This window comes from Penicillium expansum, assembly GCF_000769745.1.
Source record: "Penicillium expansum strain MD-8 chromosome Unknown contig258, whole genome shotgun sequence".
In the NCBI taxonomy this organism is placed as follows: Eukaryota; Fungi; Ascomycota; class Eurotiomycetes; order Eurotiales; family Aspergillaceae; genus Penicillium; species Penicillium expansum.
In genome coordinates this window covers 382349-401362 of record NW_015971248.1, presented here as the reverse complement: position 1 = coordinate 401362, position 19014 = coordinate 382349, and the positions used below count along the sequence as shown (strand labels likewise).

Below are 19014 nucleotides of genomic sequence, written 5' to 3'. Positions count from 1 at the left end.
TTAGTCCTCAAGCCAAGGAATCCTCTCCGTTATCAAGTCAACCATCACTCGAAAATATGTCGTCAAACCATGCCAATCTTGATGCGGCATCCACCGACCGCAAAGCCCGGCTCGCCAAGCTCGCAGCTTTGAAGCGCAAGCAACCCGAACCAGAGACACACGAGGCCGGTGCAGAAGACCAGGAGCTGCCCGACGCCGATTCCACGCCAGACGTGACAACAAAATATCTCTCCGGCCGCAACTACGACGCCGAGACCCGTGGACCTAAACTGGGCTTCGAGCAAGGCCCGCAAGAAGGCCAGGTGACGGTGGAAGAACAGGCGGCTGAAATTGCAAGGGCCACAGCGGAGCAAGCCAAGAAGGATGCGGGTGCCGACGAACCCATTGATCTGTTCAAATTACAACCTAAGAAACCCAACTGGGACTTGAAGCGCGATCTGGACGAAAAGCTCAAGACTCTCAATGTACGGACGGATAATGCCATTGCCCGCCTCTTACGACAGCGGGTAGAGGAGGCGCAGCGTGCTGCGAAGGCACGCGGGGCCAAGTCTGACGGAGATGGGCAGGGAGAGGAAGTGGGCATGGAAGGCGAGACACTCATTGAGGGCATCCATATGCGCGAACGAGAGGAAGAGAAGAGCGACGAAGAAACGATTTGAACGTGATACCCTTTGTTGCAGGAATGCGAGCGTTGTCTAGGTCTTCTGCCTCCGCCTGTAATTGTCTATATTCTGTCCATTTAACTTATTCCTTTTATTATATGTTGTCTTGGTTGAGGCGTCCAACTGATGCCACGGGCATATTGCACACACAAATGAGGCGTTGGGAGGCTTACAACTTAAGATTGACAATGAGCATGTCTATCTTAGTGTCGTTCAAAAATTATTATTGATTTTTTTTTTGAGTTCCGCTGTCGAATGACAGATACTTTCAAACTCCTCAATCGAGATGCTAATAATACACTTGGTCATATACTGATGGAACACGAATCAGTGCCGTGTCCCCCATGAAAATTTTGCGCCGTGAGAAGCCCCGGTGTTGCAGAGCATTTTTTTCAATTCAATTTACCGTCCGTTATTCATAGCTTGAGTCAAAGCAAGGCGCTTACTGAAAGGACTCAAGCTTCTTTCACGAGGAGGTTGGTTCTTTTGACTTGTAGATTCGGGCCTGGACCGTCCAGGCTGAGACTGGTGTGGTGGGCTTGCTCGATCACGGTATGAACGGTTTCGGGGAGCATCCTTGGTCGTGGCACGTGATTCTTTCACTCGATCCTTATCCACACTCTCGCTTCGGCGGTCTCTTCGCTCGCTACGTCTTCCTGCTCCACGGTGACGACCTCGTTCTTCGGGGCTAGATTCTCGTCTCCGTCGCCGAGTGTTTCGGTCGTCGGTTCGCTCCCTGGAGGGTGAGCGGTTCTTTGGTCCTGAGTGAACTGACCCGGAAGAACCCTCTGTAGAATCACTGTAGCGTCTCTTTCGGGACTTTGCGGGTGGTGCCGATGAATCATCTCGACGACCCCTGTCGGCTGTGCCGTGTTTGTTACGGCGGGGAGATGAGGAATATGATCGGTTCGTGGATATCGTCTCTACTGAGAGGGACCTAGCCCGCTTCGGAGACTGAGCGTTGCGATCTGTCATATCCTCGAGGTCTCTCTTCCGGCCTCGTTCTTCCTCCCGGGTAGCAAGTAGTTCATCCGCTACACCCTCTCTTCATACAAGTTAGCGAGTATTCTCAAAGAAGAATGTGCGGAAATGAGAATTATCCATGGGAACCTACTTCCGTAGCAGCTCATTTGGATTCTCGCTTGAAAGCTTAGGCATCAATTCAGGGTTCAGTAGCTGCTGAGTTCTTGAAGGTCGCGGGATGTATGGGCGCTCTTGCGCGGATGCCTTGCAATCAAAGCTATAGTGCCGTAGATCGGAGTTAGTCAAACGTCTGAAGAGCAAAGTGAAAGAGGTTACATATCTCGTCCAAGGCATTTTTGGCACAGTGTGGTCGCAGTGGCTCTGTTGGAGTTGGAGCCTCCAAGCTTCGGGGCGTTTCGATATCGGTTCATTGGAGCTCGTGATGTTGTGGATTCGTGTAAAATTCTGGATTGAAAGGTACTTCAAGTCTGAAGTAGGGGTATTGACACGCCCACGATGGGAAACACAGGCAGAATCTGAAGTAAAGCTGATCGGCGCAAGTTAGCGGCTGTTAACCTTTGAAGCCCAAGGGAAATTGTAGGCGCGCGCCAAGGGCGGTCGGGCGCGGCATAATGCCCACGAATCTTCAGGCAATCAAGAAATCAGAATTCGGATTCCCAACGCTCCTTCTCGATCTCGGAGTTCATTGTCAACCTTCACGTCATCCATCTCGGACGGATGATCTAGAGTTGATCGGCTCTTCAAATACCCAACGGATCTGGAATCCCCTCAAAACTCAGTACGAGATCTTCATCTCCCTGACTATGAGCCAACTTTGATATCATGTAAGGCACCGTTACCTGATTTACCCCAATTTCTTGCTTCTTTGAAGTGGATATTTCTTCTCGGTGATTCTCTGGATCTCCTTGTGTTCTACCTTGCATGGTGCTAATGCGCATTCCCCACAGCTTTCTCCATGGCGATTGCCCTACCCCAGAGATATGTCTTTCGTTTTGGGCTTGTGTGAAACGAAATTACGCAGCGACATTACTTTCAACCAAACAAGCTTCGACCTTCTTCACATTTGCAAATCCGAGGCGTGCTGAGTGTAGCTTCTGCTCGACTTGATCTCGGTTTTTTTTTTTTTTTTTTTTTTTGTGAAATTTAACCACTTTCAGCGACCATCCCGCGGAGCGTTGTCATGGCATCAAAAAGTCCCCCAGGTGGAGACAGCCCTCTCTCATTTGCAAAGGTAAGCCAAGAGCTTGCTCCACCACCTCGTGGCTCATCGCTAATTCTGACAAGATTGCCGCTATGCCCGCGCCCCTCAACCCACATTCTTCTTCGGTATCCGACGAAAACGAAATATGCCAGCCAGCAGAACAATCACCTTGCTCAGAAGCAAATGGCTCCGGTGTTAGCCAGCATAATCTCGATAAAACGCCAGAGGCTAGTTCTATTGATCTGGCCGTTGACGATCTAGGGAGAGGCGTGCAAGATATTGGCCTCACCTTGAAGAAGCACAGTGATGGCTCAAGCTCTTTCATTGGCGGCCAAAATAATGGCTTGCTCAATCGGGAGAACTCTTTCGAAGATGATCGCACTCACCTTTCTACCTCGTCCACAAAAATGACAAACTTCGATTCCAAAAGTCTTGCCTCGGTGACGACATTTGCAATGGATGAAAAGGACTCTGTACGTCCCGATGACAGTGCTAGTGTCCAAGCCATTGATGAAGAGGAGTCGCTTTCTGGACTTGCCACTGGGGCTCCGAACTCAGTGGCAGGCTCCGAAGCTGGCAGTCGCGCGTTTCGGGACCAGTATCGAGATGGCATTCCTACACGCCCACGCGGAATTCTGCCTGTGCCTCCTCTGTTTGACGGCACCCAGCCGGGGAATGGTACAATTCCTCCGGATTCGGTCGCGAACAACTTTGTGATTCCGGCCAACTCCGATGGCATTGAAGATGGTCAGATCTTACATGGGTTTCCCTTAGAGCCGGATGAAAAACTCCTAGAGGCAATGAAATCACCAAAAGATCGGCTCCTAATCCTACAACTAGAGGAAAAGATTCGATACTTTATCAAGGACTGCAATGACCAATCCCTGGAGTTGCCTCCCTCGAACGCGTTTGGGCGACTTCTTGCACACAAGCTCGGGGATTACTATCACTTAACACATTTTGTCGACAATAATGTGACATCGGTTAGACTTCATCGAACGCCATTCTGCCGACTACCCACTCCTCTGTCTGCTGTGCATGCTGCTTGCAATAGCACTCCGCCTCCAGCTGTTCCGGCAATGAAAATCATGCGCCGAAACGACGGAGGGCAATTTGAAGGAAGTATTGGAGGTTCTTCAAACCCTTCAAAGGCCAACTCCGAAGATGGCGATAGTGGGCCAGATGGAGAACGCCACGGATCTTCATCCGGCGCTACTCCCGCTAAAGATCGAATGGCTTTGACGAGGGAAGAACGGGAGGCAAAATATCATGAAGTACGTGAACGAATCTTCCGTGATTTCCCGGACAGTGCGAAATCGGATCCGGCCAGCGGAGACTCGAATCCCAACATGTCACGCTCCAGCTCGGCGAACGGTCGTAAGAAGAACCAGAGGCAGCGAACTCCTCATGATGACAGCTTTGAGGTTCGCTCGCAGTTCAATGCCTACTACCCAGGGATGCAATATGGAAATGGCGCTGCTCAGTACAATGCTCCTGTGAATGATAGCTCATACCCAAACCAAGTGCCTTACTTGGTCGGACCTGGCGTACCGCCACCCTCTGGCGGTTACATGCCATCTGGTCAGAATGGTACCATTTACCCTGGGCAACTGAACATGAACATGAGTGGTGTCTCCCAGTATCCGGTGGCAATGTCTCCGCAGATGGCTTCCAATAGCTCATGGCAAGGAGGAAACATGCCGCAGCAATCCCCATATTCCGGGTATGCTTCGGTGAACCAGCAGGGGATGATGAACCAGCCGTCCTCGAATGCGTCCTCGCCGGCAATGAATAACTATGCCGTGCCCAATATGACGCCATACCAACAAACCCCCAATTGGAACTCGCCTCCATTCCCCGCAAATTTCCAGCAGTCCCCGCACCAGCGAAATGGACCGCCTGTCCACTGGCCCAACTATCCTCAGCAGCCAATGAATTCCAATATGCCACCCAACATGAATTCCAACATGCCGCCTAACATGAACTCAAACATGGGCTCCAGCATGGGTCCTAACATGAGCTCCAATATGCCATCCAATATGGGCGCATATCCTTATGCTCAATACCCTGGACAACATATGAATCCTGCTCTCCAAAATTCTGCTGGATCCCACGCAGCAATGCAAGCAGGATATTCCAGGTCACACTTCAACCCTCAGACACGCTCTTTCATCCCCGGTGGTGCTCCTCCCGGGCGTCACCCGAATAAAGGCCAACACACAATGCAGCCTTATGGTAACATGCAATCTGGTGTCCAACAACAATGGAACGGATATCCGGAACCCGTCCCTAATCGGACCATGGAATCAAACCCGGCTATGATTCCCAACCGAGTGCCTACCGGTCCTCGAGACTCGATCGCAAAATGGGGCACGCCAGCTCATCTTCCTCCTAAACCCCCACCATCTGAGGTCCCCTCCGACTTTGACCTAAAAAACCGACCCGTTCCGGCCTCGGCCCCCCCACCAACATACAGCAGCAATGGAACCTCTGCTGCTAGCAATGGACCACTTGTGGTTTCAGGAGGCACAACTGTCTCCAAACCCAACTAAAGATTTATGGTTTTGGTCGCATTTCTACTACTATTTGTGTTGTACCTGTTTATGATGTGATCCTTCGACCTTTGGAAGTTGTGGAGATATGAACCGTTGTCCCATAGAAGATGGGATCGATTCTCTGTTCACCAGCAGCTATGTTCCAAGGTTTTCATCTGCAGCAGCACAATGCATGGCGGTCCAGGTTCTTGTGCATGTACCTCGTTGCTCTTAGCTAGTCATGAACCTGTTCGACGTATGTTTTTTCTCACTTGCCTATCGTAGATCCTAGAATCCAAAATGAATACTTCAAACGAACACTTAGGCTTGTAGTGCTAGACAAAAACAAAAAGCAGCGTCTCTAGCATAACCGCAATCACTCTATATAAGTTCTAGTGGGTGTTAAAATAACTTCATCGTGATCAACCCTGGGCTCTATAGTCAAAACATCAGCCCAGCCTCGTCAGGGTATCCAAACAGAAAAAGCACACCAACTCAATGCTTCATAGCAATCGCCACGGGAACAGTAATCACAACAAAAAGAACAAAAAGACAAGACTAACATCACCGCAAATAAACCATTCCAGTTGAGGTCTCTGCTTGTGCTACACGGGAGTAAATCCAGACCTTAAACACACTTTCGACGATGCATCGCATTCTAACATCCTCGTGTACCATAATACCGAATATGTGACGTAAATGGGCGAGGACAAAAAGGCTGAATGGAAACTTATTATTTTGGCCCTTCTGTGGGGTAGAGTGAGTGACTGGGCTGTGTATAGGATTGTTGAAGACCCCAAGAGTGCTGTTTTCTCGTTCTTTGGTGCACTGATTGGGGTCAGAGGGCATTTTGGGTTTACACGCGCTGCTAATTTGAGACCCACTATGTCAGAGAAGCTGGCTTCTACACTTGGAGAGTTAGTCCAAGTATGCATGGACGATGTTAAAGTAGTGCAGCAAAGGTTATGCAAGGCCTGGATATACTACTGGTAGTAGGGTTTGATTGTATCATGTGATTTACAGAATATCGCATTTTAATTGGTCAAGAGCGTGACAACCATACCCAATATGGCGTTGACTTGTCAACTCCGAAGTATATATTGAAAAGTCGTCTGCAAATTTTAACCCTTTCCGCCCTTTTTTGCGGTCTAAATAGAAACAAGGATAGTCGGCATCGCTTGCGGCCTTGTGATATCTTTTTAGTTAATCTTTTTGGATATCTTTGTTTTGTAGATGTTTTGCCGCTCATCTCGGTTTTTTAGACAAACAGCAGAAAAATGCGGAGAAAGGCTTAACTTGTGAAATGAACTTTTTGTATAACTTTGGATGGATATTCATCCAAAAACAAGACATCACAAGGCCGCACAAACAGTCGACCATTCTTGTTGCATATATCCCAGATCAAACTATACACTACTAAACAAGGAAATAGTGCTTGAACCCTCCATATTTCACATTCAGTTCTCTAGCCCTCAATCTACATATCCAAGTCTCCCCAGACATCACCCCCTCCACCACTGTTTCATGAGATATATGGATTTGTAGGCGGTTTATACTGCGGCATAGACCGACGAGTTCCAAAGATCACAGAAGGAACAATAATAACAACCAGGAGAACAACAGCCCCAAGAGCCGAACCAGCAATGATCCACTCCCGCCGACGAGACCTATGACGCTTGACCGTCCCTGTCACAGACTGTGACTCTAGGTCTTGTTTCCCATCTGCTGCAGACCCTTGCCCACTCGCTTCTGCATGGTTTCCATTTGCATCCCCAGCTCCGGCCTCAGCTTGCTTGTCTATGTGCTTGTCGTCGGCGTATTGATTGAGTTCCAGGTTGCAGTCTCGGTCGCTGAACTCTAGTGTGCAGTCCCTGTCATCAACTTGCAGGGTGCAGTCATCTTTCATGCTGTGTTCGCTGGCTGGACGGGGTGGGGATACTGAGATTTCTTTGTATTTGTTGGCGCGTGGAGGGGTGGGAGCATTCTGCCGGAGTGAGTTGTGTGTTTCGAGTGACATTTTTTCCATTTCGAGTAGTTGTCCTGGCAATGGTTTTCTGTTCTGGTGGGAGGTTAGCAAACATTCAAGCCTGGAGAGTATAGCTGGGCATGTCATATCGGGTGTTGCATACTGCATATAAGAAAGTTGCGGTGTAGTAAGAATAGGTATCGAGTGCTAGACAGCAGAGAATCAAGCACTATATATTATCTGACCAAGGCACAGGTCCTGCTGGGCACTAGGGTATTATAAAGAGGGAAATTGAGGTTTTGAGTATCTCCCAGGACTTGGCTAGATGAATAAATGACCCCTTGGGTAGACCAGCTTGACCTATAACAGCATACGCTTGGATAATATGCTGGAAACTTCAACTATTGATAATTCTGCATTGAATTTTATTGTCCCTTGATTGCAATTGCCGTGTGCGGGCAGCACTAGTCTGGTACGTCGAGGCTGCATCTGATATATCAGATCTCGTCAACCGCCCCAGGAAATGGGCGTTGAGAAGCTGCAGAGAACTTTAATCACTTTCTGGAAGGATAAGATGATGGATGGCTTCATAGCATGACAATTTCAAGCCTAATTGCTAGAGGTGATTTTATTTTTGTTGTGGAGGTTGTGGATACTTGAATATATATGTTGTAGTTCTTCGACCTTCCACTAACATTGGCAACATGACAACCAAATCGCGTAAATTCTCTCTAATATCAATATCGATGCAATGAAGTCAGTTAATTATTTGCGGTGAGCCTTCTACTTGATCTGCATTGCAGGTCATGGCGTTTTTATGAAGGTTATTGAGATTCATATATTGAGGCCTAGATCGTCAGGCATCACAATCGGCAAGATGCCGGGTTCTGAAAGTCTGTCTACTATGGATGCTCTTCATTGACGACGCCCTTGATCGTAATATATTGGCTACTTGGTAGTGATTGATCTTTAAATCTATATATAAGCCCGGGATAAATTGTTTTACTACAGCATCCCTCATGCAGCATGGCTTGATACATGCCTTTACCCAAAGCTGACAAACCAACGAAGAAGTGAGAATAAAGAGGTATCAAAATCTTTTATACAGAGGCTATGTCACATGCGCGAGTGCAAACGAAGACGGAGATGCCATAATAAACAGGAAGAAGACAGAACTCCTGGTAAGAAAAACAAGTAAAGAACAATGGAGTTGACCCGGGAGACCAAGCGAGGCGGTGCTAACATCAAGCACACCCATCAAAGTTCAGGAAAAAATATCGCCTAGGCAGATCCCAGAGATCACTCTTAGACCGAGGATTCCGAAACAGAACCCCCATAATAGAGATAGCACTCCCCACATCTAATCCCTCGACTCAGCCTCAGCCTCCTTCTTAGCGAGCTTATCATTCTGCTTCTTGGCAAGGCTGAGCTGGGAAATCGCCCGCTCCAAGACCTCAACACCGTCCTTCCGGAACTGTGTAACCTTCTTCACATTCAACCTCGTGAGCGAGTGCACGAGGTCCCGGCCCTGCTCACGCTCACGCGCCACTGTGCGCGCCGTCATGGCGAAACGAATGTCCTTCGGCCCATCGACCAGCTCGAGGATGGCGGTGGGAGCCTTGACCTGGGGTTTAGGCTCTCGGATGGCGTTCTTGTCGCCCTTCTTGGGGGAGAAGTACTCGTTCTTTTCGCGGGGTTCTATGCGTAGGACTCGTGTGTAACCACCTGGGCGGTCTGCGTAGCGCTCGCGGAGGGGACCGAAGAGTTTGGGGAGCATTTCATGTGGTGTCTAGGAAATGTTAGTGTTGTCATTGGGCTGTTGATTATTTTTTTTTCTGCGAGATGATGGATTGAGAATTGCAGTAATTCATCACGGATCTGGTAAACCTATGACTTCTCATGGCTAGACTGATTCCCATCCTGATTGGGATTGGGGTGGGCTTGTTCTCCGGGGATTCAACATACGTAGAAAATCTCCAATGCTCGTCGCCGACTGGCTTCGGTGTTCTTCTTGCCCAGGGTAATCAGCTTTTCGGCCAGGCGCTGGGCCTCTTTGGCCTTGGGCCATGTAGTGGTGATTGACTCATGCTGGAAGAGGGAGGTCACCAGGTTTCGGAGCAGGGCCTGTCGATGCGCGGAGTCGCGGCTCAAGTGGCGGTATCTGCTTCCACCGCCGGCCATGGTGAGATTTATTAAGCGAGAGTAAACGAGTTAGAAAGAGGTTGAGTTATTAAAAGTAGAGTGGGGATCGCGAGGTCAATGGCCAAACCAAGGTGTTCCAGTAATTGAAGATGAAGGAGAGAGGATGTTCGGCCCAGAAGAATTGTCCCGGCCAATCGGAGCGCTTCCACCGCCTGTCCGACTTCAGTTTTCCGCGTTCACTCTGCTTGTTCGAGGGCATTCAACTTTTCGAATGTATTTCAGCTGAGCTACTTGATTGTCGGGAAAAGAATCTTTATAACCGCGAAACATCGTGCAATTTTTCACCTTTTCCGTCCACCCCCACGAACAGCTAAGCAATCCGGCGACTCCAAACACCACAACAAATATGGGCTTCTTCACGGGCTTCGTACGATTTACCCTCAAATATATACGAGGAAATAAAGACTAATTTCATCTCGCACTCGAACAGCTCGGCGGTTTTGCATTCACCTCATCCGTTCTCTATATTACCGTCCAAGTCCACCGCTCAACACGCATATCACAACGCAAAGCCATCCACGCGCAAGTCGAGCAAATAGACTGGTTGACCTCCTCCGCTGGTGCCTATGACCGGCGATTCCTACCAGAAGACATTTCAAGGCGGCGACGCGAAGAATTGGAAGCCCAGAATCAACCTGAGCCGACTATGAAGGAGATACTCAAGCATAAGTGGAATAAGGAAGTGGAGGTCTTGACAAAAAAGGCCCACGAGACGACATGGGAGGACATGAGAGATGCTGCTGCAGAAGGCTGGAAGGCTGCTGCACGAGTAGTGAAACGGGAATGAAGGATCATCTCTGGGACTATAGCAAAGGCTTTGGCTCAAAGAAATGCTTGGATGCATTATCATGTCTGCTTGTTTGGGTTTGATTTTGAGCACCGGAGTTTGGATACCCTTGATTTAGTTATGTCATGAATTACATACATTAGTATTATTAATTTCCCCGAGGGATATATTAAATGCGTCCAGCGCATTTCCAGATGTGTTGGAGATATCAATGCGGTGCGGCAAGACTCAGTGATGACCCGATCAGTGCCGAGACATTCGCACTGGTCTGCTGGAAAATAAACAAAATGAAGGAAATGCAGCAAAGGCGGGGCTGCAGCTGTATCGACTGCAAGACTTGGAAGTTCAACTCGTATGAGTGGACGATGACGGCGCCGTTGTCGTGACACTTTCCGAATCACTCCAGATATCCTTGCTTTCCCGCTCGACAGTGCGCATAGCCTGAGCCACCTCCTCGAGTTTAGCAACGACATCCAAAACGCCCTGGTTGACCCGATCAAAGTAGCGGTCATTAGCTTCGCGGCGCTTTCGCGCAAGACGAATGTCTTTCTCGGTCTCGTCGTCCAACGTGCGGTGCGATACTGAACCGCGGCCTGGACTAGTTTCCGTCGGTGCATCATACTGAGCCTTTGACTCTTCAACACCTCGCCGCGCCGAGCTGGCTTTTCCACTGGCTTCATCGGCACCGCTGTGGCCAGGATCCACAACTTCATCGTCTGCCTCACTGCGCGCCCAGGCTTGAGCGAGCTTCAGCTGTTTCATTCTTAGATCTTCCAATGCTTCAGAGTGCTTTGCACCAAATACATTCTCGCTCGTCACAGCGCTAAGTTCCACTTCTGACAGGGCGCTTTGCATCTCCTGCCAGATGGCATCGGATCCGTCTACATCATTTTTGGAGAGGCGGCGCGATACAAAAGGCGATAATAAGCTCGACTTCTCGGTATTTTCACCCTTGACTCCGCGAGGTGACCGGTTCCGATGCAGGGGTGGAGGTTGGCTGCCGGAGGCAGTTGCTAACGTCGAGGCTGCAGGTGGTACGGGTAAGGAGATATTAGAGGCATTGTGTGATGGTGGGCCCTGGAAAAGAGCTGGGGGAGGCAGGCGTTGGGGATTTGGATTTGTGGGTTTTCTTGACAAATCCATCTTCAACCAATATTCAAGAGAACAATAGACATCGAGCATTCGCATGGGGTTGATGATACAGCTGATAACCTTATCGTTATCACTCTGCTGACATAATCCGAGGTGGGGGCTACGACTGTCCCGTGACTCGCTTAGGGCTAAGCGCACAAAGTCACCTGAGGTGCATCCAAAGCGTGTGGTAAGGGAAATCCGGAACTCTTCGACTTTTCGACAATCGACCCTCAGCCCCTTTGGCCGACAACACCCCTCCCAGTCGGTACGTACTCGATATCCTGCTGTTTCCCCTGCATTGTTTGTGGTTTTCGGAAATATTTTATTCGTGCCACTGCGAGATCCGTCAACGATCGCATCCATCACGCACAAAAAATCGACCTTCTTCAAACATCGAACACGCCTCGAAAATATCCACAACCAGCAAAACCACTGTTGCACTCGACACGAGGCTAACATTTTTTTCTCGCTCAGTTGACCGTCGAACACATAATCCGCCAACATGGGTAAAGGACAACCCCGTGGTTTGAACGCCGCCCGCAAGCTCCAGGCGCACCGCAAGGATCAGCGCTGGGCTGATGACCACTTCAAGAAGCGTCTTCTCGGAACCGCCTACAAGTCCTCCCCCTTCGGAGGTGCTTCCCACGCTAAGGGTATCGTCCTCGAGAAGGTCGGTGTTGAGGCCAAGCAGCCCAACTCCGCTATCCGCAAGTGTGTCAAGGTTCAGCTCATCAAGAACGGAAAGAAGGTCGCTGCTTTCGGTGGGTAACCCCGTTCTTTTTATACAATGTGTTGGAAAGGTCTATACGAGTTGGAATTACGACAAGATGGAAAACCGCCAACACAACTACTACAAACATGTGCTAACTAGCATGTTCTTACAGTCCCCAATGACGGTTGCTTGAACTTCATCGATGAGAACGACGAGGTCCTGCTCGCCGGTTTCGGTCGCAAGGGTAAGGCCAAGGGTGATATTCCCGGTGTCCGTTTCAAGGTCGTCAAGGTCTCCGGTGTCGGTCTCGCCGCTCTGTGGAAGGAGAAGAAGGAGAAGCCCCGCTCTTAAACAACTCGACGCGTTCTGTTCGAAATCAAAAATGCAGCGACCGGGAGCCTTGGAGTGTGGGAACGGTGCCGGACGGAAAGCCCGCCTCATCAGCGCCTTGATTTCATGAGATATTTTCTTTTTGGGGAGTCCCCCGGCGGGCTTTCGTCCGGAATGTGGTGGATCCGCTTATTTGCGAATTAAACACGATTGATACAACCTCCAAAAAGATTATGGCGCCATGACTTTATATCTCTTTCCCGGGTTTCTGACCTTGCCGTATACTGCCACTCAGTTCCTTGATCCTTTCTAGAGTTGTCTAGTGGGATGCAAAGTAGCGTAGGGTATGATGTTGGTGTGAACACGGCATTCATGGACATGATATGATCTGCGTACGTAGTTCGGTCTCCTATGTCGGTGTGAAGTTGTCCGTGTCTGGGGTTTCTACCTGTACAGATAAATATACATCATGCTCTAGGCCCTCAAGTCTATTTCCCCGTTACAAACGTCATCTATCCGTGGACACGTGGAGCTGTCTAGTAGTTGCATCAGCTACTAAATATATGTATACCGATTTTGCATAGCTGCTCATGAATATATATCTAGCCTTAAACGCCTTTGGCTGCGGCTACTAGGATTTCCTTGGTACTAATCTTGAATAAGCCACAACGTTAGCCCCGTTCTTGCACGAATCAGGTACCATATCGACGGATGTACCAGCAAGTTGATATATAATGCTCTATTATCATCTTAGTCTTCCAATAGTGAGGGTCGAACTGCTTGAAGGATTGAGAGGAAAGCATAGCAAGAAATATACGCAGAAGCATGAGATTAATTGTTGTTTGTATGCTTGGACAGCCATTCTGTACAAGTATATATAGCGACGTTACCTGCTATGGTGGACAAGGATTTTGCATCCAGTCCAATAATAGGATAGGCATATTCCATATTCATACTTCTAGTAGTGCTCGAGCAGATCTATATGCCGGGCGAAGCTTAATTACAAGCGCAAGAGAGTTTAATGCAGCGGCTATTCCTAAAAATTGACAAAAGTGATAAAATTTAGTTCTTTTTATTCATTACTTCTGCGTATCAGTCGTCAAAGTAATTCCTCGGGTATCGTTCGGGCAAATGTCCCTCAAATGATTTTTTTGTTGATTTTCATGAGCTGTTTTGACACAATTTCCTAAGCCAACTACTAGCTCAGAAGCTGATATCTTCTTTGCGGTAGTGGTCTGACACAATGCGGTAGAGGTATGATGGAGCATGGCCGCCGCTGGAGTGGAAGAAGCAAGGTTAGTTTTATGAAATAAATCAGCGTGCGGAATGGGTGCTTGAAACTTACAGGTTAGTGATGTAAAGATCGACGAGCTCTGCGGGAACGTAGTCATAGATGGGGTTTTGGACATCGATCAAGTCGACGAGGTCACCTTCTTCGTAGGGGAGGACCTTGCTCGGGTCACCGTATTCAATAAGTGAGTCGAAGTCGAATGGGTAAACAGGGCTGAGTTTGTAGACACCGCTCACGACGACGACGGGGGTTTGGTGGACCTTGGCGGCACGGGCGATGACACGGGTGCCAGCTGCGGCGACAAGGCCACCGTTGGCGAGGACGGAGTGTGTGCCGAGGATGACCTTGTTGACTCGTGACATGAGAGCGAAGACGGCAGAGTCTGGGATGAGGATGACGGTGATGCCGTGCTCGATCAGTGGCTTTTGGAAGGCTTCCAAGCCGAGATTGTCATCGTCACTGACAGCGCTACCACTGATGGTGGCGTGTGTAGCCTCGTGATTATTGGGGTACGACTCGGCATGGATGACGGTAAACTTTCGCTTTGCAGCGGCCTTGAGCAGGAACTTTTGGACAGTGGTCGAGGATGTGTGGGTGAGGATGATTTCGTTGGAGTGAATGTGGTCCAATGCGTAGGCAGCGATCTGATCGTCCACCTGGCCAAGCTCATCAATGATCTCGCCAATACCCTCAAGCACTTCGGCTCGTACGTCTTTGCTTGGGCCGTGGCCAGGGAGGCGTCCGCTTGGAGAGGAGGAACCCGGGGTGCTGGGAAGTGAGTTCTCGGGTTCGGGATGGGAGAGAAGACTGAACATAGAGGTCAGAGGGGGGCGAGAGGATCTTTCCTCGGACCGGAAGGAAGGCGAGTCGCGATCCAAAGGCAATGATGGATCTATGTATCTATGAGTCATTGCGTAGGTATTTGGACCAGAACCTTGGACTCACCGTCATAAGCCCGGGGTGTTTGTGGCTGACTCTCTGAACCAATGTCACTAAGGGCGAACTCAGCGTCGCGATCATCTTCCGCTTCGTCGCGAATGAGACCTAGGACCCGGCGCACGATATTGCCCACAACCATCTCGCGCGGTTGCGCAGCCATCAGTCGCCTGCCCACACTCTGCACCCGCTCAATAAGCTTTGCTGAATCTGTTGTGCGGCATGCAGAGATCACACTCCGTAGCAAATAGGCGGTTGCTGTGGCACATGATCGCGAATGACGGATTTGACGCCGCTTGAGCAATCTGATCGAAATATACTATGTTAGCGAGTGTGATCGTCGGTGGGGCAGCGGCTATGACTGGAAGTCTTGAGATACGCACGAAATCAGAGTCTCAATAGAAGTGTCAATCGGGTTTGTCTTAAGGCACTTGAGGAATGACCCCAGGCCCGGTGTCAGGGCCAACGAGGAAGACGGCATGAGGAAGTGGGATGTTGGGAGGAAATCTGCGCGGTGTCAGTGGGGGTTTAGGCGATAGACATGTGCAATGTCAAGTGATAAACATACCAAGTTTCAGAACCAAATCACACTGAGCAGGTTGTAAATAGAAAGTTGATCAAGAGATTCTCAGATTCTCGCAGGAAGAGCCCGAGAGAGTGGGAGAGACAAAGAATGATTTTCTGCCGTTTGATCTTGTCCGCTTCCCCACACTCATTGATCCTCGCTCTATTGTCTCGGCTTCGGCTTTCTCATTGGTGTTCTTCCAGTTTTCGCTTTCTATTATTTCATTTCCGTTTTTGGTTTGCTTTTTATCGGCTTTGAAAAGCTTGTGGTATAAATCAGATTGGAGTTGCGGAAGTACTTCCGAGGCACGGGTGACTGGCGCATTGAGGTTAGAACAGCTCACACCTCCTCGCGATCCCCCTCTTTCCCTCTGATTATCATCGAACCCCTGCACACTTATCTTATGGACCGCTTCAGGTGGCTTTGATGATTTACTCACGATCAGTTTGTTAATAGATCGCTGCGCCCCTGTCTCCCGTGACGCCTTGAGGGAAGATGAACTCATTGAATATCCTGTCCTCGCGAGTCATTGGGCAATCTTCCAGCTCTTCACGCCACAGATCGCAGTCCCAAGGCGATAGCAAACGTGCACCTCTACCGTCAGACCTCTCGAAACTTCGGTCTTATAGCGAGGATAACTTTCGGTCTCTCGACCCTACTGAGAAGAGCTACGACGATGGATCGCCTGTGGACGAAGATGGAGGGGAGGATGCTGCATATGACTTAGACGAGAAGACACCGTTACTGCATGAAGCTCACAAGAATGGCACGCTCGCTACTCGAAGTACTTGGCGACTAATTACCCAACGGTTTTTCGATGCGATCACGGAAACTATCAAGTTCATTCTGTCCACGTTTGCTGCACCTGGTGTGTATTTGGCCCAATGCTTCCAAGCTGATGATGGTCGCTACTCGCTTCTTGCACCTGTTCGAAAATTGCGGCGCTCATCTGCCGACCCAACGATCCGGTCGGCTAAAGGGGCCACCCGGGTAGAAGGTCGGCGTCGCAGTGGCTCCACCCGGAAGCTCCGACCTCAAGGCTCTCATGAATCTATTATATCAACGGCGTCAGAGTCCGACACAGATCGACGGCATATCAAAAATCTCTCAAGCGGGAGGAACCGACCCACCAAGACAAAAGGCCACGATCCAGATCCAATCCCAGAAGGGGAAGAGCATGAGCACACGCCTCGTCGGTCTATACGAATCAAGCTCCATAATGAAGAATCTCTCAAGCGGCAGAGACAACGAAGATCCCAGAGTGCAGATTTAGGACATCCAATGCCCGAGGGCGTCTCTCGAGTCCAGGGAGCTGTCCACCTGGACAGCTTAAAGTCCCCAACCTCTCCCAATATCCACCGCATAACGAAGTACCCACACTCTCCAACCCCACCGCGTCCGCTCCTCCCGTCACGCGTACCTTCATATACTGCAGCTCCCCGCAATGCTAGGCTCCCGCAGAAGACCTTGGTGCTGGATCTTGATGAGACTCTAATCCACTCGCTCGCCAAGGGTGGTCGGATGTCCAGTGGTCACATGGTTGAGGTTAAGCTCTCGATACCCACGACTACTTCATTGTCCCCTGGCGGACCGCAAACGACACTGGGCCCCCAGCATCCCATTCTATACTATGTCCATAAGCGACCACACTGCGATGAGTTCCTGCGCAAAATCAGCAAGTGGTATAAGCTCGTCATCTTCACGGCCAGCGTTCAAGAGTATGCCGACCCTGTCATCGACTGGCTCGAGCAGGAACGGAAATACTTCCATGGCCGCTTATACCGACAGCATTGCACATTCCGTAACGGGGCATACATCAAGGACCTGAGTTCTGTGGAACCGGATTTGAGCAAGGTGATGATTCTGGACAACAGCCCAATGAGTTATATCTTCCACGAAGGTAATAATCACGTTTCTCTATTTTGGTGCATTCGAACTAATGATTTTTGCCAGATAATGCAATTCCCATCGAAGGCTGGATCAACGACCCCACGGACAACGGTCTGCTCCACTTGGTTCCTATGCTCGAAGCTCTACAATATGTCACGGATGTCCGGGCATTGTTGGCACTCCGCCGTGGTGAAATTGAGTCATGATCGTTACCCGCATTTGTGTTAATGAATGTGCATGTAGGTGTATACGGGATTTGTGTTTTAGAAGCGATGTTCAACCTTCCAACAAGAAAATAGAAAAAAAATATCACAGAGCAATGGAGGGATTGGAGACCGATACGATCATACAAGCGCAGTTATTCATAATGGCATTGGGTGTCTCGTTTTGTTATTAGGAGGGGAATGGAAATTCGTACATATGACCTCGACTTTCTTGAATCTAGGACAAAACATAAGAACTCAAGGACCTAGAACTCCACAGAAAGCGCCATAATCTTCCCCCCTCTGGTACTCGTGTTGTTAACCGGAAGCCTGGTCTCCCCTCCAGTAGTAATGTAAAGAACATTGCGATCCCCCCGTCTCCTCCCAAAAGCCGCCGAGGTAGCAGTCATCAACTCCGTCGAGTTCTTCGAACCCGCAATAATTTCATGAGACCCATTAGGAAAGACCTTAGTAACCACATTATCAATAAGACCCGCCAGATACGCAACCCCACGCGGACCAATAGCAAAGTCATCGCCCCGTGTATCGTGGCTGATAATCTCATAAGGCCCCAAAGCATGCCCAGTGTGTATATCGATTCGAACACGACAGAAAATCCGCTTCGGGCTGTTGGTGTAGTACATATAATCTTTTACTATCTTCAACCCGTTGACACCGAGCAATAAACCCATGTCATTATTTGCGGCCATTGTCTCGTCTTGGTGGATGACGCTGTAATTTCCGGTGCGGATATCGAGACGCCATATAAGGCCGAGTTGGGAGTCGGTTATGGCGACTGCGTTCCCATCATCTAGAGCAGCAATGCCGTTCAAATAACCAGCGGGGAGTTTCGCAATCAAAACTGACTTGGGCGCATTTTCGTGGGTTCTGAGATCGACTGTATAGACTGAGTTGGATGCAATGACTGCATAGATATCTGGTGAAAGCTCCGTAATCCCATCTGCGTCTTCGGCGCCCTCGAAGTGGTGAACTAGATGGGCTGAGCTGGGGCCTGATGGAATTGAAGGGTCAATTTCCCAGAGCTCTGCTGTGCTCAGGTCTGCGACGAGGAGGTTGCCGTTGGGCCGGACTGCGATGTTCTCGATCCAGGTCCCGTTTGGGAATCTGTAGATCTCACGGAGATTGGGGGTGTAGGCGAGACATAGCGTTTGTGTGCATGTAAGCAATAACAATAGAGAGCCTAGAAGATTAGCCATCTATGAAGGGTGTGGCACAATGCTCTGAAACACTGAAGCTCGTGGGAATCATTATCATATATTTCGTAGGAGATGGCAGACATGCCAGGTTTCTCCTTTTGGTAACACTGAAGCGGAATAAGTTGGTTTCCTTGGAAACCGGATGGTCATGGATGTACCTGTGTACAGGGTGATTGGTAATACACTCTTGGCTGTATTGTGCCCAGGTGGCTAGGTGATCATGTACAGGGTGCTTGGTAATACAATTCTTGGCTGGATTCCTGTTGCGGGGACATAGCCCCGATTCTATGTTGTACCACTATCACTCCACACTGCAGCCTGCATGGAAATAGCAGGCTGAGGCAGAATAGCCCTAGGTACAGAGCAATCTGAAACCGCAATACTTTCCCAAGACATCAAG

At 49.5% G+C, this 19014-nt stretch overlaps 11 protein-coding genes across 11 annotated transcripts; 5 read left to right on the top strand and 6 right to left on the bottom strand.

Annotated features, from left to right (window-relative positions):
- Positions 1–56: 56 nt before the first annotated feature.
- Positions 57–659, top strand: PEX2_075610 (CCDC12/cwf18 family protein; the record flags this gene model as incomplete). The annotated part of the gene is made up of 1 exon (XM_016744831.1): positions 57–659. One exon carries the CDS (start codon positions 57–59, stop codon positions 657–659), a length of 603 nt encoding a protein of 200 aa, XP_016600751.1.
- A 602-nt stretch (positions 660–1261) lies between these two features.
- PEX2_075600 (uncharacterized protein) lies at positions 1262–1820 on the bottom strand (the record flags this gene model as incomplete). The annotated part of the gene is made up of 3 exons (XM_016744830.1): positions 1262–1525; positions 1590–1707; positions 1777–1820. 3 exons carry the CDS (start codon positions 1818–1820, stop codon positions 1262–1264), a joined length of 426 nt encoding a protein of 141 aa, XP_016600750.1.
- Positions 1821–2939: 1119 nt separating this feature from the next.
- On the top strand, positions 2940–5399 carry PEX2_075590 (putative R3H domain protein; the record flags this gene model as incomplete). The annotated part of the gene is made up of 1 exon (XM_016744829.1): positions 2940–5399. One exon carries the CDS (start codon positions 2940–2942, stop codon positions 5397–5399), a length of 2460 nt encoding a protein of 819 aa, XP_016600749.1.
- Positions 5400–6903: 1504 nt separating this feature from the next.
- Positions 6904–7407, bottom strand: PEX2_075580 (uncharacterized protein; the record flags this gene model as incomplete). The annotated part of the gene is made up of 1 exon (XM_016744828.1): positions 6904–7407. One exon carries the CDS (start codon positions 7405–7407, stop codon positions 6904–6906), a length of 504 nt encoding a protein of 167 aa, XP_016600748.1.
- A 1300-nt stretch (positions 7408–8707) lies between these two features.
- Positions 8708–9528, bottom strand: PEX2_075570 (mitochondrial 54S ribosomal protein bL17m; the record flags this gene model as incomplete). The annotated part of the gene is made up of 2 exons (XM_016744827.1): positions 8708–9136; positions 9313–9528. 2 exons carry the CDS (start codon positions 9526–9528, stop codon positions 8708–8710), a joined length of 645 nt encoding a protein of 214 aa, XP_016600747.1.
- A 367-nt stretch (positions 9529–9895) lies between these two features.
- PEX2_075560 (MICOS complex subunit Mic12 family protein) lies at positions 9896–10336 on the top strand (the record flags this gene model as incomplete). The annotated part of the gene is made up of 2 exons (XM_016744826.1): positions 9896–9916; positions 9980–10336. 2 exons carry the CDS (start codon positions 9896–9898, stop codon positions 10334–10336), a joined length of 378 nt encoding a protein of 125 aa, XP_016600746.1.
- A 345-nt stretch (positions 10337–10681) lies between these two features.
- Positions 10682–11769, bottom strand: PEX2_075550 (DUF5315 domain-containing protein; the record flags this gene model as incomplete). The annotated part of the gene is made up of 2 exons (XM_016744825.1): positions 10682–11540; positions 11744–11769. 2 exons carry the CDS (start codon positions 11767–11769, stop codon positions 10682–10684), a joined length of 885 nt encoding a protein of 294 aa, XP_016600745.1.
- Positions 11770–11972: 203 nt separating this feature from the next.
- Positions 11973–12533, top strand: rps23 (40S ribosomal protein uS12; the record flags this gene model as incomplete). Its single annotated transcript, XM_016744824.1, has 2 exons — positions 11973–12231; positions 12355–12533. The coding sequence occupies 2 exons, from the start codon at positions 11973–11975 to the stop codon at positions 12531–12533; spliced, it is 438 nt and encodes a 145-aa protein (XP_016600744.1).
- A 1182-nt stretch (positions 12534–13715) lies between these two features.
- On the bottom strand, positions 13716–15220 carry PEX2_075530 (translation initiation factor eIF2B subunit beta; the record flags this gene model as incomplete). The annotated part of the gene is made up of 4 exons (XM_016744823.1): positions 13716–13788; positions 13858–14695; positions 14749–15044; positions 15123–15220. 4 exons carry the CDS (start codon positions 15218–15220, stop codon positions 13716–13718), a joined length of 1305 nt encoding a protein of 434 aa, XP_016600743.1.
- A 579-nt stretch (positions 15221–15799) lies between these two features.
- nemA (Nem1-Spo7 phosphatase catalytic subunit NEM1) lies at positions 15800–17400 on the top strand (the record flags this gene model as incomplete). The annotated part of the gene is made up of 2 exons (XM_016744822.1): positions 15800–17204; positions 17258–17400. The coding sequence occupies 2 exons, from the start codon at positions 15800–15802 to the stop codon at positions 17398–17400; spliced, it is 1548 nt and encodes a 515-aa protein (XP_016600742.1).
- A 263-nt stretch (positions 17401–17663) lies between these two features.
- Positions 17664–18614, bottom strand: PEX2_075510 (uncharacterized protein; the record flags this gene model as incomplete). The annotated part of the gene is made up of 1 exon (XM_016744821.1): positions 17664–18614. One exon carries the CDS (start codon positions 18612–18614, stop codon positions 17664–17666), a length of 951 nt encoding a protein of 316 aa, XP_016600741.1.
- Positions 18615–19014: the final 400 nt, after the last annotated feature.